Consider the following 12,984-nt stretch of genomic DNA (forward strand, 5'->3'; position numbering starts at 1 on the left):
ATGTGTCAGCATAATGGCAGATTCAAAAAGGAGACTTATGTCTTATGATAATCGTCCCTAATAAGCAGGGCTTTCCCCTTCGATGATACGTACAAAGGGAAAATGTTATTCAATAGTCTTTAAATTTTTTTTACAAAGTGTGATTTTAAAAAAATATAATGAATTTTTTTTTACCATTGGAAACTGGTTATAGTCACAGTCTGTTACAACATAACTGCGTTTAAACCCCTTATTTAGCATAATAGGACACCTTTAAATGTTTTATTTAGGGTCTGTTTTGTATATCTGAAAAACAGTGACCGGTAAAATTCCCATTGCCATTCTACTGTTAAACATAATTCCTTCATGCTTTCCCAACTCACCTTGGGACACATCTCAGTGCCTTTCATGATCAGGTTTCTGGCCACCTGCAGTTTTCCAGTCACCTCTTCCAAACGGGCAGAAGCGATCCAAGCGGGTGGGTGGTGCGGGTTTGTTTCTCTCACTGATTTCAAGAGCAGACGAGCTTTCTTAATATCACTGCACACACAGAGGATGGCATAGGCAGATTAACAAAATAAAAAGCTCATATCCAAGTGTGCGATTATCGAATGTAAAGCACACTATACCTGATATCCCCTCCATATGTGGGGATCATGGAGTTGAGATCGGTGAGGTAACCTTTAGGATCAACAACTGTCTGTCCACTCACAGAATCAGACACCTGGAGATGGCAGCAAATGTCAATGAAGAAATGCTTGGCTTTCCTTAAAGTAATCTTCAATAAAAGATGTATGTTGCATCACCTGACTGAGCCTCATGTCCATCAGAGTGTTTCTGGCCTGTCCGATCTTTCTCATGTCCAGCTCTCCAGCATCGGGTGTCATGCCACCTGGGTAGGGTGTGTTCAAGCCCCCTGGAAAGGGTGTGTTCAGACCACCAAATTGCTGAAAATGCAAACATCTTAATTAGAAACCATGTTGTTTTGTGTTTTTTAATAAAAGTCAAGTTCGTTGGATAATCACAACCATAAAATGCAATGCAGTCAGTGTATTAAAAGCTAGGGCTCCCACTTAAAGCCAAATGTGAATTAGGCTTGGGCGGTAATCCAAATTTTGATACTGTCAAACCTCCTCCCTATTTTACCCCGGTATCTGGTAATACTGTGCATAATAAAAAAAATTATGACGTAAGGCTCAGACAGCATCACCAAACTGTTGGCTCCCTTTCAAATTACACCAGAGTTACCGACTGCTCCAGTGATTTATTCGTAAATTCATTCCAGTACCGCAAGAAAACTGGTCGGCTCCTGTGGTACAGCAGCAGGAATGCAGACCTCTAGTTCGTATTTACCATGTCTCGTTCGGTCGAAACCGGAAATACTGCCAAGCAGCAGGTCACTTGGTGCGTGACTCGCCTCCCCTCACCCTCTTCCTCTCTTTCTCTCTCCTCCACACTGTCCCGGGATGACAATCACGCACATGCATTTGTAGGCATTAAATAAATAATATCTAATATTTAATACTTGTCTCCAATTTAAGTGCATTGTTTTTATGAAGGTATAACGGTATTGAATCTGACACTGTTGCTATTTTTAGATCCCGCGGTATACCATATTACCATATTACCGCCCAATCCTGATGTGAATATCCCTGACTACTTTTCCCTGTGCAAAAAGATTAATTTCCATCAAGCATTTTTTCACAAGAAAAAAAAAGCATGCAGCTTTTGTGTTGCACAGTCTTTGCAACTTTTGTTAAACAAATTTTGTGATTGCCAAATTTAATTCAAAATCAAGCAATACGTTTAAGAACTTGCAGTTTTATTTTTAATTGCTGCTGATTTCCCAAAGATTTTGGTCAGCAAGGACAGTGCAAATATATTAATTATATTAATTAATTAAATATATTAATTATATATATATTAATTATATATTGCATATAGAGTGTGCTCGCCTTAATTAAAAAAATAATCCATGACGTGACAATCCTGAAAAGCCTATTTTATATAAAGTCTGAGAAACGTGAATACAGTGATGGGAAAGACATGAAACAGTGAGTATGTTTACATGGACACTAGGGGTGTAGAAATTAATTGTTTCTTCAGTGCACCAGGATGCAGACGCGGACAATTCAGTATCGGTTCAGTAACAATCATAACCGGTTATTAAATGACTGACGTCATTTATCTTATATGTGCTATGTCGCCGTAGCTTACAATGGCAAAGGAGGCGAGCGCGAGTATTTACAACACTCCAACTACTTAAAAACGCAGAAACTATGCACAATTTTACTGCATGCATGTTTGCTGGAGTCTTTCACTGACACTTACAGCAGAAGCCCCTATTTCACTGCGTTGAGAGAATGAAAGTAAACTCCATTTCTCTCTTACTCTTTCACTGGCCAATTTGACGAAAATCTGTGAAGAGCGCCAGCGCGTAAGAGCCAATGCCTTTCTGTTGAGTGCGTGAGCAACCAAAGGGGTGCAAAAACTTGGTAGACAAGGCTCATAAAGCGAGTGGGATATTTACATTTGTTTATTTGCTATAGGGTTGTGCCGATAGACGATGGACAACAAGCTTCACGATGCTGAGCCAGCATCGCGATCCATCGATTGATATATAACTTATTATTTGCATGTCATCTTTATAGCAATAACGGCCTTTCCATGAGCTGTGTTAAATGTTACATATAGCTGCCGCTTGCATGGCTGACAGCATCGTGAGGATTAAATGAATGAATATACAGTCCTTAAAATGTGTAAATTCAGTGGCAAACGCTGTTACCTGCAAACCCCGTCCCACAGACTCTACAGTGAATGGCTTTAGTCATTTTCATAGCGGACTTAAAACACTGGAAGTCTGTTACCCACTGTCGGAACCGTGTAAATGTTGGATTAACATCGAGCACATGATGTGCCATTATTAGTAACTGTGGGTAAATCTGTCAGTGTTATTTTCATTCTCTCATCTTCAGCGCTTCACATTTTCACCCTTGTAGCTTCTGTCATCTGAAGGCAGAAGGCTTTGTCTGAGTGATTGACAGCTGATATTAACCAATCATTCGCTTTCAGTTAGAGCAGTGGGCCAATAAAAAGAACACAAAGGCGGGGCAAGCAGTGCGGGCTTTTTTACTTCAGCAAGCTAATATAACAACTGTTCATCGGTTCCTGAGTGCTGCGTTTGGCGTTTTTAGGTGCAAAGATGCATTCTGCATAAATGTCTCCTAAATCCGCGAATGTGGTGATCATTTTGAAGTGAAAACAATGAAAATGTATGAACTACAGTGAACTACAACCGAACTCTCGTCTCCTCCACCAGCTGTAAAGGTGATCACTGTGCCTATTCATGCCAGAGTCCCGCAGAAAAAAAAACCTGATTGACAGGATGTCACTTGTTTGTAACTATTTATTTATGGTTTGGTTATGGGTAAAGCAAAGACCATGTGGGTCAGGTAGGGAAAATGGTAGGCTACAATTAATTCGTTATGAATTAATTGATATTTAACAACCACCCCCGCACCTCCAATGACGATGGCATCGTCCATCGCGATGTTTCACATTAGACGTCGTACAATGCCAAATTGGTCAACATCGCCCATCCCTTATTTGCTATAAATGCTTGTGTTGCTTAAAGGTACAGTTTATATATCTGACTGTTTGTATTAAAGGACAAAATTGTATTACAAATAGTATAGAAATATATAATTATACATTTTAATACAATAATTGCTGTGAAGAAAATATAAAACTGTGTATGGAAAGCATCGTCAATGCACCGAGATATCGAATTGTACCGAATCGATAGCATGATAATCTTAACCAAACCGTGAGACCAGTGTAGGTTAACACCTCTAATGGACACCAATAATAAAATTTATATGCGATTAAGATAATACTCTGATTAAAAATCAACCATGTTAAAAGCAATTTTTGTTAATTTAATCCAATTAAGGTCATAATCGAAGTAAAGAGAAATCGATTTAAGACATGTGGAGTATGCCGATTTTAGTCGCATTACTGCAGTGCAGTACAGACATGTAAACACCCTAATCTAACTATTACCGTCGTGTAAGACTTGTTTTAATTGCGACAGGATAGTCCAAACACACACACACACACACTTACACCTACAGCTATTTGATGCTCTCTGCACCTACCGAGTCAGTGCAGACCACAGACACCAGCATCGTAAAATGCAGAGTTTTTTTCTTCCATTTAGCATACGGTATGAACTTCCATTAAAACAACAGTCTTCCAGCAGTTCATAGTTGCATCCAATATCTCGTTTGTCACGGGGGCATGCATGAAACGTTCTCGAATGAAAGTGAAAGTGCCAAAGTGCAGTTATAGTCGAAAAACAAAAAATGAAACACCTGAAATTACATGAAACTCTGGAGGAAATGTGGATAGTGTGGTGGCGCATGGAGAGTAATCAAATTATGTGCTATAACATGTAAAACGGGAATCTTATTATTGCCTTAATTAATGCAAAAAATTAAATTAATGATATCCATGTAAAAGTAGTCAGTGAGATTTTCTGTCTCTTCTTTACTTTACTTTACTCTTCTTTACATTTTCTTAGCTACAGTGATGCGGGTTGTTACTCACCCCTTGCAGTGGGTCAACAGAGGTGTGGTTTTCTCCGGTCTGGAGGTGCTTGGCAAAGAAGCTGTCTGGCACAGGTGTGAGCTTCTCGTAGCGCGGATTCCTCTGACGCTTGTTCCTGGCATCACCCACCTCAGGAATACTCAACCACTCATCCTCTGTGACCTCAGACAGCTTCCTCTGGAAAACAGAAACAATGCAACATGCTTATTGACATCTACATCACTGTTCTAATATTGATAAGATTACCTTTAAGAAATGTCCAATGGTTAAAAAGACAGCATGTGTTTAATAAAAAACACAGCTAACTCAGTAATACTGCATCAATATTCCAGAGCTCAGTTCAGATTATCCTTCTATGGTTCTTGCACCTTTTCTAGCATATGTATTTTTTTTTTATTTAGTGCCATGTCAGCAACCGCACCTTTTCTAGCCAAATTTAAGGTGCATTTTCAAGGTGCATTATCAACCTTTTCTTTAGCAAATTACATATTTACAAACAGTTAAAGTGAGAATTATTAAACCCCCTTTGATTTTTTTTTCTTTTTCAAATATTTTCAAAATGATGTTAAACAGAGCGAAGAAATGTTCTCATTATGTCTGATAATATTTCTTCTTCAGGAGAAAGTATTATTTGTTTTATTTCGGTTAGAATAAAGGCATTTTTTTATTTTTTTTAAAACATTTTAAGGTCAAAAATTATTAGCCCCCTTTTTTAGCCTCAATTTTTTTTCCAGTCTACAGAACAAACTATCGTTATACAATAACTTGCCTAATTACCTTAACCTGCCTATTTAACCTAATTAACCCAGTTAAGCCTTTAAAAGTCACTTTAAGCTGTATAGAAGTGTCTTGAAAAATATCTAGTCAAATATTATTTACTGCCCTCATGGCAAAGATAAAATAAATCAGTTATTAGACATAGGTTATGTTTATGTTATCTTTGCAATAATAAGAGCTAGAATTGTTTTATTTATTTCTTTTGTATGGCTTCACTATCGTACCCTTACTCCAGTTGAACAAATTTTTGTTTGATACTTTGTTTGAATTTGATCCTTTATTATATTATTTTTATTAGTGTAAATATTTCTCTTTTTTGTATATATTTGGGCATTATTCTGGTTTCACTTTTGTACATTAAATAACTTTTGTTGGCAGTTCTGTCGTCAGTCTTTTGCTTACACCCTCACATCGTGAAATTACCACACTTTTTAAATGCTATTCCTTATAAGTACGTTTCATGAAAGTTACGACAGATAGGCGTGCGCTTTGTCTACAACACGAATTCTGTTCCTGTACTCCACTGGAAAGCCAAAATGTTCCCACACAGGGGACTTAACTGTGTCTGGGGGATCTGCAATCTCAATACTATGTGAAGCAGCCATCCTGCGTATACAGTAGTAACCGAGTGTGATCAGGGCCAGACGGAATCTGCGGACGTTTTTTGCTATTTCAGCTGAGAATTTTGGTAAAAAATCTGCGGATTTCTGCGGAATTATTTTGGGAGTATCCAGCGGAGTATCATAACTAAAACCATAATATATTAAATAAAAAGTAATAAATTACTGAATAAAAACTGAATAAATTCTGATTTACACATTTACTCAAGTAAATAAACAGAATTAATAATGGGCTAAAAATCAGCAGAAATCTGCGGAATTCTGCTGAAAATCTGCGAAACATCTGCGGAATTCTGCGCGCGCAGATTCCGTGTGGGCCTAGTGATCGCTCAGTCAAGTCACATAACATGACGTACTTGGAAAATACTAACTTTAGAATATAATATTTAGAACAAAAGCTCATCATTACTAATACAATTTAATCAAATATAAAGACGTGATATAAATAAAGACGTGTTTAAATTGGTTCAATTAGTTAGAGACAAGTTACGTCAACCTCAACAATGGGAAGCAGGAGCATGACAGTACCGCGGTACTCTGTATCGTGGTTGCTGTATCGCAATATTTTGGTTCGGTTTGTAATATCGTTACACCCTTAATATTTACACTATGTTAATTGATAAATGCTGTAAAAGTTAGACAGATCATTCGTTCAAGTTTTGAAATAAATCATAACATTTAACTGATGGAAACCTGTTGCATAGTCTGATCCTTTTTTATTTGTCTTCACGCTAAACTTGGACTATTCTGAAGAATCTTAGGATTCTTCAACTTTTTTTTTGATATTTATAAAAGCCACACAAACCTTCAGGTCTGAGAACTGTTGCTGAATTTTAGGCCGCTCCATACGATACTTCTCAATCTCCTCTTTCTCTCGCAGCTCCCTGCAGACACATTAGTCAAATCAACCCAAACGCTCTACATAAACAGCAAGTGTAGACGACAGAAGAAAGGTCAAGCTCACCTTCTTTCTTTCCGTCTCTCATCCATTCTTTTATCCAGTGCAGCATAAATAGCGTCGGCCTCCTCGTCATCTTTCTCATACGGCCCGCTGGAGAACAGACTGCCCGCATAGCCGTTAAACTAGAGGATACAGGATATAGAGGCATAGATTAATAATATTCTGCTGCATTTTGGCACATCAACTCAATATGACGCCTGCGAAATGTACCTCATCATAATTGGTGTCGTTGAGATCCTCGTCATCATCATCCTGGCTTTTCTTCATTTGATCACCCACCGTCCTCTTCCCCGGAGGTGCGTGGCGATCATCAACTGGGTCATTGGCATCACGAGCAGGACCGATATCAGATCGTGTGGTGAAACCCGTGGCACTGCAGAGCACATTGAATTACAACTCAACAAAGAAATTCAGCATATGGTTTCCAATAGATTTTATTACATCGAAGACTGGAGCAAACTTCTTGCATTGCCATCTTGGTACAGGGTAGCGCTCCTTTGAAATGAATGCGGGACCAAGGTACAGTGGAGGTTCTGTGGCCATCCAAAGCCAGAGATATACACATATACACATATATCTATGATCGGGAGTTTTCCTGGATGTGAATATGTAATTTTTTTTTTTCTAATTGCGAAAATTATAATTTTACATTATTTTTCTACATTGATGGATCAGTGACTGCATGGGCATTCCTGACAAAAAGCTTGTGTTTGTGTGTACAGAAATGTACTATTCACCCTCCCTGTTAAATTTAATCAAATCATGTCCTGAAACACACCTCCTCTCCTGCTTTCACTCCTCATACTGACGGAGGGAGCGATTCGTTTGTGAATGAATCCACCGAACGACTCTTTCACTAGCCGACATCAATACCAGTTTCTGGCAGCGCAGCATCTCGTTGTCATATTTCTTTTGCATTGTTTGTTATTCAACAAAAATAGCATAAGCCGAGTGTTTAGTGCGAGTTGGAGCTGCTTTGCCTTATGGTGAATGCAGTAAGTGACTATCATCCATAATGTTACCTGATTAGCACAAAAGTTCAGAACATACAAAAACAGAAAAAAAACTCAATATTACCTATGAAATGTTCTGCCTTTGTGCTTTGTTTTCTTTGTTTGGTCGTTACTACACCCATAGACAGCGCTAAAGTCCAGCATCTTCACATAATAACACTGTCTTGACTAGTGCGGTTGAATGACATTTGTTCTGGGAGCACTGTACCAATGTAGAGGCTCTATTGACGCATGCTCAGGGTCCCTATGCGATATCTAGTGTATACATCTATGACTGACAGCAAACTAACGGTTAGAGGGGCGTGACTAAACATTTCACACAAGCTGTCAAACTGACATCAGTGATAGATAGCCACTTGTAACATTCGCTTGCAGAACGTAATTTGGATAAGTGTGTGCGTTTGTTTGTATGTGGGTTTGTCGTTTCATGCATGTGTCGCAGGTACGAATGGCATTGGAGGATCCGCATTTCGTGCTGATGATGTTGCCTGCTGACGCTGGGTTTGCGCCACCAATCACTGGTTGGCGTAGCGTTTAAAAGCCGAGCCCAAACTGCAATGGCGATCTCTCTGTCTCTTTCCTTCTCGCCACTTCTCGCTCTTATTCTTTCTGTGGGTCTCTCTGAGGACAGTCTCTCTTGCGAGGGCTAGTCTGAGAGAATGTGTTTTGATTGTGTTTAATGCTCTTGTCTAAAGTTTGAGATTAATTTAATGTGTTTGCTTGTGAACTTGTCCTGTTAACTGACATGTTTGAGTGATACCTCGGAGAGGTGTAGGTGTGAGTAAGTCGTGCGATATACAAATACAACATTCAGATGCATATTTTGTATTAGTTCATTAGGTTCAGGAGAATGTGCTGTTTTCTGCATGTTTTGTTCTTAGTTAGAGCAGTTTAGTTAAGACGTTTGGTATGTTGAAGATGTTTTTTTTTTCATGCTTTTCTTTTTATATTTAGTTTAGTTTGGTGAAAACAGTTACTGAGTTTTGTTATATTTATTTCTTTGATTTAAGCGCATTCAAGTACTTCCTCTCCCCCCAGGTAATTCATCATTTAATCATTGTAAATATTTTTCTTTCATTGTATTATATATTTTCACTGGTTTCATTGGATGTATGGGCAATAAATAATTGCAGTGAGATTTGGTTTTCAGTTTATTTTTTTCTCCATCCGCTTGTCACACACATTAAACTATTGTATGTTATGTCATCTACTCCTAGTTTAATATAACATCTAAAAGAACGTAACACCCCTCCAGAGTGGAAAAAAGGTCAGATTTTTAAAAGAAGATGACCAAAACAAACACACTGATTTTTCCCCCCAAGTCTAACAATTTACAGCAGCAAAAAAAAAAAAGATTTTAAATTTTGATTTCACCTGGACTTTCAACGATATTCAATATATCAATAAGGGCTGAATGATATTGGAAAAATCTGTTGATAATATTCTATATATTTGAGAAATATCTTGTATTTCTGCAATATATTGTAATTTCTATATCTAATTTCACCAGATGATTTGAATAGCTCTATTTGGAAATACTTTATTAAAAAAAAAACGTGCAAATGATAAAACTTTTACTCCATTAAGGTTAAAGTACATAAACTCAACAAATCTCATGTATTTTATATAATCCTAAATCTTAATATTTATAATCCTAAACTATATAATCCCAAATCAACATTGCAGATTCTGCGATATGACTATTGCTGATGAGTCGATGCCAATGCTGAAACCACATATTGACATAATGAACATGTATATTTACAATGTGGGCATTTCAGCAAATAGTGAATAATGATTCATTATTATTAAGCGTTTGAATGCTGTTACATATTAAATATTCAGATTGCTGCTGTCACAGGCAACTTTTGTAAAAAATCCAACTACTTCCTGATTATTGATGTTCCCAAGGCGTTAACAAAAGTTTATAAAACCCTAAAAATTGATCCCAAAAATAAAAATTCTGTCATCATTTACTGATTCTCCACTTGTTCCAAATCTGAGTTTCTTTTTTCTGTTCAAGTTATTCTGAAGAATGCTGGAAAAAAGCAGCAATAGGGTATATGCCGAGCTAGTGCTGTTCCCATGCTGATACACTTCCGGTGACCTGTTATTGTGAACTTTTTTCCATTTTATACGGTTCCTTATACAGCATCGATGTTGCAATGTCATTAAAATACATTCAGTTAAATAAACTTTAGCATTTATTTAGTTGCTCAAGCGTAAAACGAGACAAAAAGCTGTTTACTCGCACGCGCCCGTCAGAATCGGCAGGCTAGGGGAGAAGCTACATTGAATATACTGGGGTAAAATAAATGCTCATATTATAAACATATGACGGGGGAAATGTAATTTAATGAAGTGCTTCTTGTACAATCTGAGACCCACTTTAAATCGGATATCACTCAGCTAGTGGAGATCTCTGATTTTTAAAGAAAACAAACCTTAAACGCACCGGATTTTGCATTGACATTCAATTCGCCGTAAGCGCTTAACCCAGTTTACTGGCAAATTAAAAGTCCTATTAACATGCTTCGGCATATACTCTATTGACTTCCATAGTATTTTTGATTCAACTATGGATATCAATAGCTCCTGATTTCCAAATTATTCAATGTATCTTGTTTTGTGTCAACAGAAGTAATTCATAAACGGTTAGAACCACTTGATTGAGAGGAAATTTACATTTTTGGGTGAACTGAGGATTGAAACATTTGATGTACTCCAAACATTGATATAGATTGAAGCTAGGAAATTAGAAACTGTAGACTCATTTTTGTTATTACGCTATTACAGAAAACTTCCCCACAACACCTTCATGATACTGTAAATCACACTAATGGCTATTGGGGTAAAGTTGGTTTTATATTCACACATTCACTCATTTTTGTACAGTGACAATTTGTGACGAAGCCCCAATATGGTTTACTGCTACTTTGAATATTCAGTCTGAAATCACATGCAAACAACAGTAGTACTATTTATTATTTTCTTATTATATTATGCTACTTGGTTTGTGTAGTCATGCAAACATTTGTTTGTTGAGCAAGTAGTTTGGCCATTTTCTGCCGTTTATTATTCCTAGTCATTTCTCCCATAGGCGACTGAATCGGAAGTTCTAAGACAATCGCAAAAACAGGCGCACTTTCGCATCTTAGAATAAGGTCAATTGACTGTGAACAATGTTCTACTTTTTAAATAGCCATTGGCTGCTAATATGATCCCCTTAATTAGAATGTGCAAAGAATACACTACTGAACTTATATTAAGAAGGGAAAAGTGTGAATTTGTGAATATAAAACCAAAATTGTACCTACATACAAAATTGTGCGCCTACATAGGACTAAACTTTAAATTATTGAGGTAAAATTGGTTTTAGATCCATACATTCGGAATTTGTCTTTAACATAATTTCAGAAAAGTATTCTTTGCAAATACTAAACAGTAAGATCATATTAGCAGTCAATAACTATCAAAGTACAACATTGCTCATGGTCAAACAAACAGTGCTAATGCTGTTTTGAAGTCATACTTACATATGATTTTAGACCCAATATTCAATGTACCATGGTAAAAAATACAGGGAGCATGTCACAAGTATGGAGGTAAAGTTGGATTTATATTCGCACATTTGTTCATTTAGCAGTCTCTATATTGTTTACAATGTTACTTTGAATATTGGATCGGAATTAGCATGCAAGTATGACTTGTAAACAACATTAGCACTATCTAACTGTAAACAATACTGTACTTTAATAGTCATTTGCTGCTAATATGATTTCACTATTTAGAATTTGCAAAACATACTTTTCTGACATTGTATTATTAAGGAGAATGTCTCAATATCCCAATATAAAACTAACTTTACCTCTATGTCACAAGTCGCCTCGGAACAATTTCAGTGTGAATATAAAATCAATTTGATCTCAATCTATATATTTTACAGTATATCTAATGTTATGAAACAATGACTGTAAACTAAAACAATATTTTATATTAATGTTTTGCTGCATTATTATTATAGCATAAAATTATCAGTGTAGTGACAAGTTTATTATAATGTATTATTATAATGTATTTGTACATTATATTTGTATTATTATAATGTATTAAATTATTATAATGAAACATTATAATGTGTGAAAAAATAACACAATTACGTCAAAATACGTCAAAAAATATCAAGACAGAACACATTATATTAAGTTACGTTACACACAAGCTAAAATTATGGCAGCCTCAACACATCAGCTAGACATGATAATGTTTACAAATTTATATAGATGTCGGAATGTCAGGTAAGTTAATGCTAATATAAATAATAACACGTGTTGTGTTGTTTTGCCGCCTGTATATATTGAATGTATGGATCTCACCCTCTGCCCAGACCGGGTACGTAACCCAGCGGTGCAGGCATGCCGAGAAACGGCTTCTTTTTCTTGTTCAAGCCTCCCATGAGCGGAGAAGCGAGCGGCATTGCCGCTGCTCCCGCCGCAGCCCCGCCGGCCCCTCCGGACGGGGCTTTGCTTGCATTTTTGGGGGGTTGTTTCGCTGCGGAGCTCGCCATCGATGCGTTGACGACAACACGCTCCACTTCCGGAACAACACTGTCGCGTTTCCTGCAACATAAAAGTCTTCTTTTGGAACCTGTCGATGCCAAAAACAGCGCCCTCACAGGATTGGCAGAGTGAAGTAGCTTAACCTAAATTTACCTTTTATTTATTTATTTTTTAAATTATTATATACAAAAATGAGGAATACAATGTTTACATGTTTTTTACATCAAAGGAACAACTCAGTAGAGAAAAAAAATAATAAAAAATAAAATTACAGGGGATATAGAAATTACAAAAAAATTGTATAAGAAAAGGATTTCAAAATTGCATACATTCTTATAGCTTTTTTATATTTTTTGTGTCTTTTAGGGTTTCTATTTAAATTTAATTTAATTTTAAACAAATGAATATTAGGCTTATCATTGGACCATTTTTGTTTGTGTACATGGTACTTCACATACTGCATATTA

At 36.7% G+C, this 12,984-nt stretch overlaps 1 protein-coding gene across 3 annotated transcripts in view; it reads right to left on the reverse strand.

The window, feature by feature from the left end:
• Positions 1-12,574, reverse strand: part of prpf6 (PRP6 pre-mRNA processing factor 6 homolog (S. cerevisiae)) — a 52,307-nt gene extending 39,733 nt beyond the window's left edge. For 2 of the 3 annotated variants that reach the window (XR_015522646.1, XR_015522647.1), the window contains exons 1-8: positions 12,335-12,567; positions 7,156-7,318; positions 6,949-7,067; positions 6,790-6,868; positions 4,588-4,764; positions 786-926; positions 609-703; positions 363-519 (exon numbers count right to left, since the gene is read on the reverse strand). Coding sequence is in view for 1 of the 3 variants with exons in the window: in NM_212655.2 (NP_997820.2) it covers positions 363-519; positions 609-703; positions 786-926; positions 4,588-4,764; positions 6,790-6,868; positions 6,949-7,067; positions 7,156-7,318; positions 12,335-12,525 (1,122 nt within the window). In the remaining 2 variants the exon portion in view is untranslated. Of the gene's footprint in view, positions 1-362; positions 520-608; positions 704-785; positions 927-4,587; positions 4,765-6,789; positions 6,869-6,948; positions 7,068-7,155; positions 7,319-12,334 lie in introns of all 3 variants that reach the window. The other variant, NM_212655.2, reaches the window with a different exon arrangement.
• Positions 12,575-12,984: the final 410 nt, after the last annotated feature.

Source organism: Danio rerio, chromosome 23 (genome assembly GCF_052040795.2).
Source record: "Danio rerio strain M-AB ecotype USA chromosome 23, GRCz13ab, whole genome shotgun sequence".
Lineage (NCBI taxonomy): Eukaryota > Metazoa > Chordata > Actinopteri > Cypriniformes > Danionidae > Danio > Danio rerio.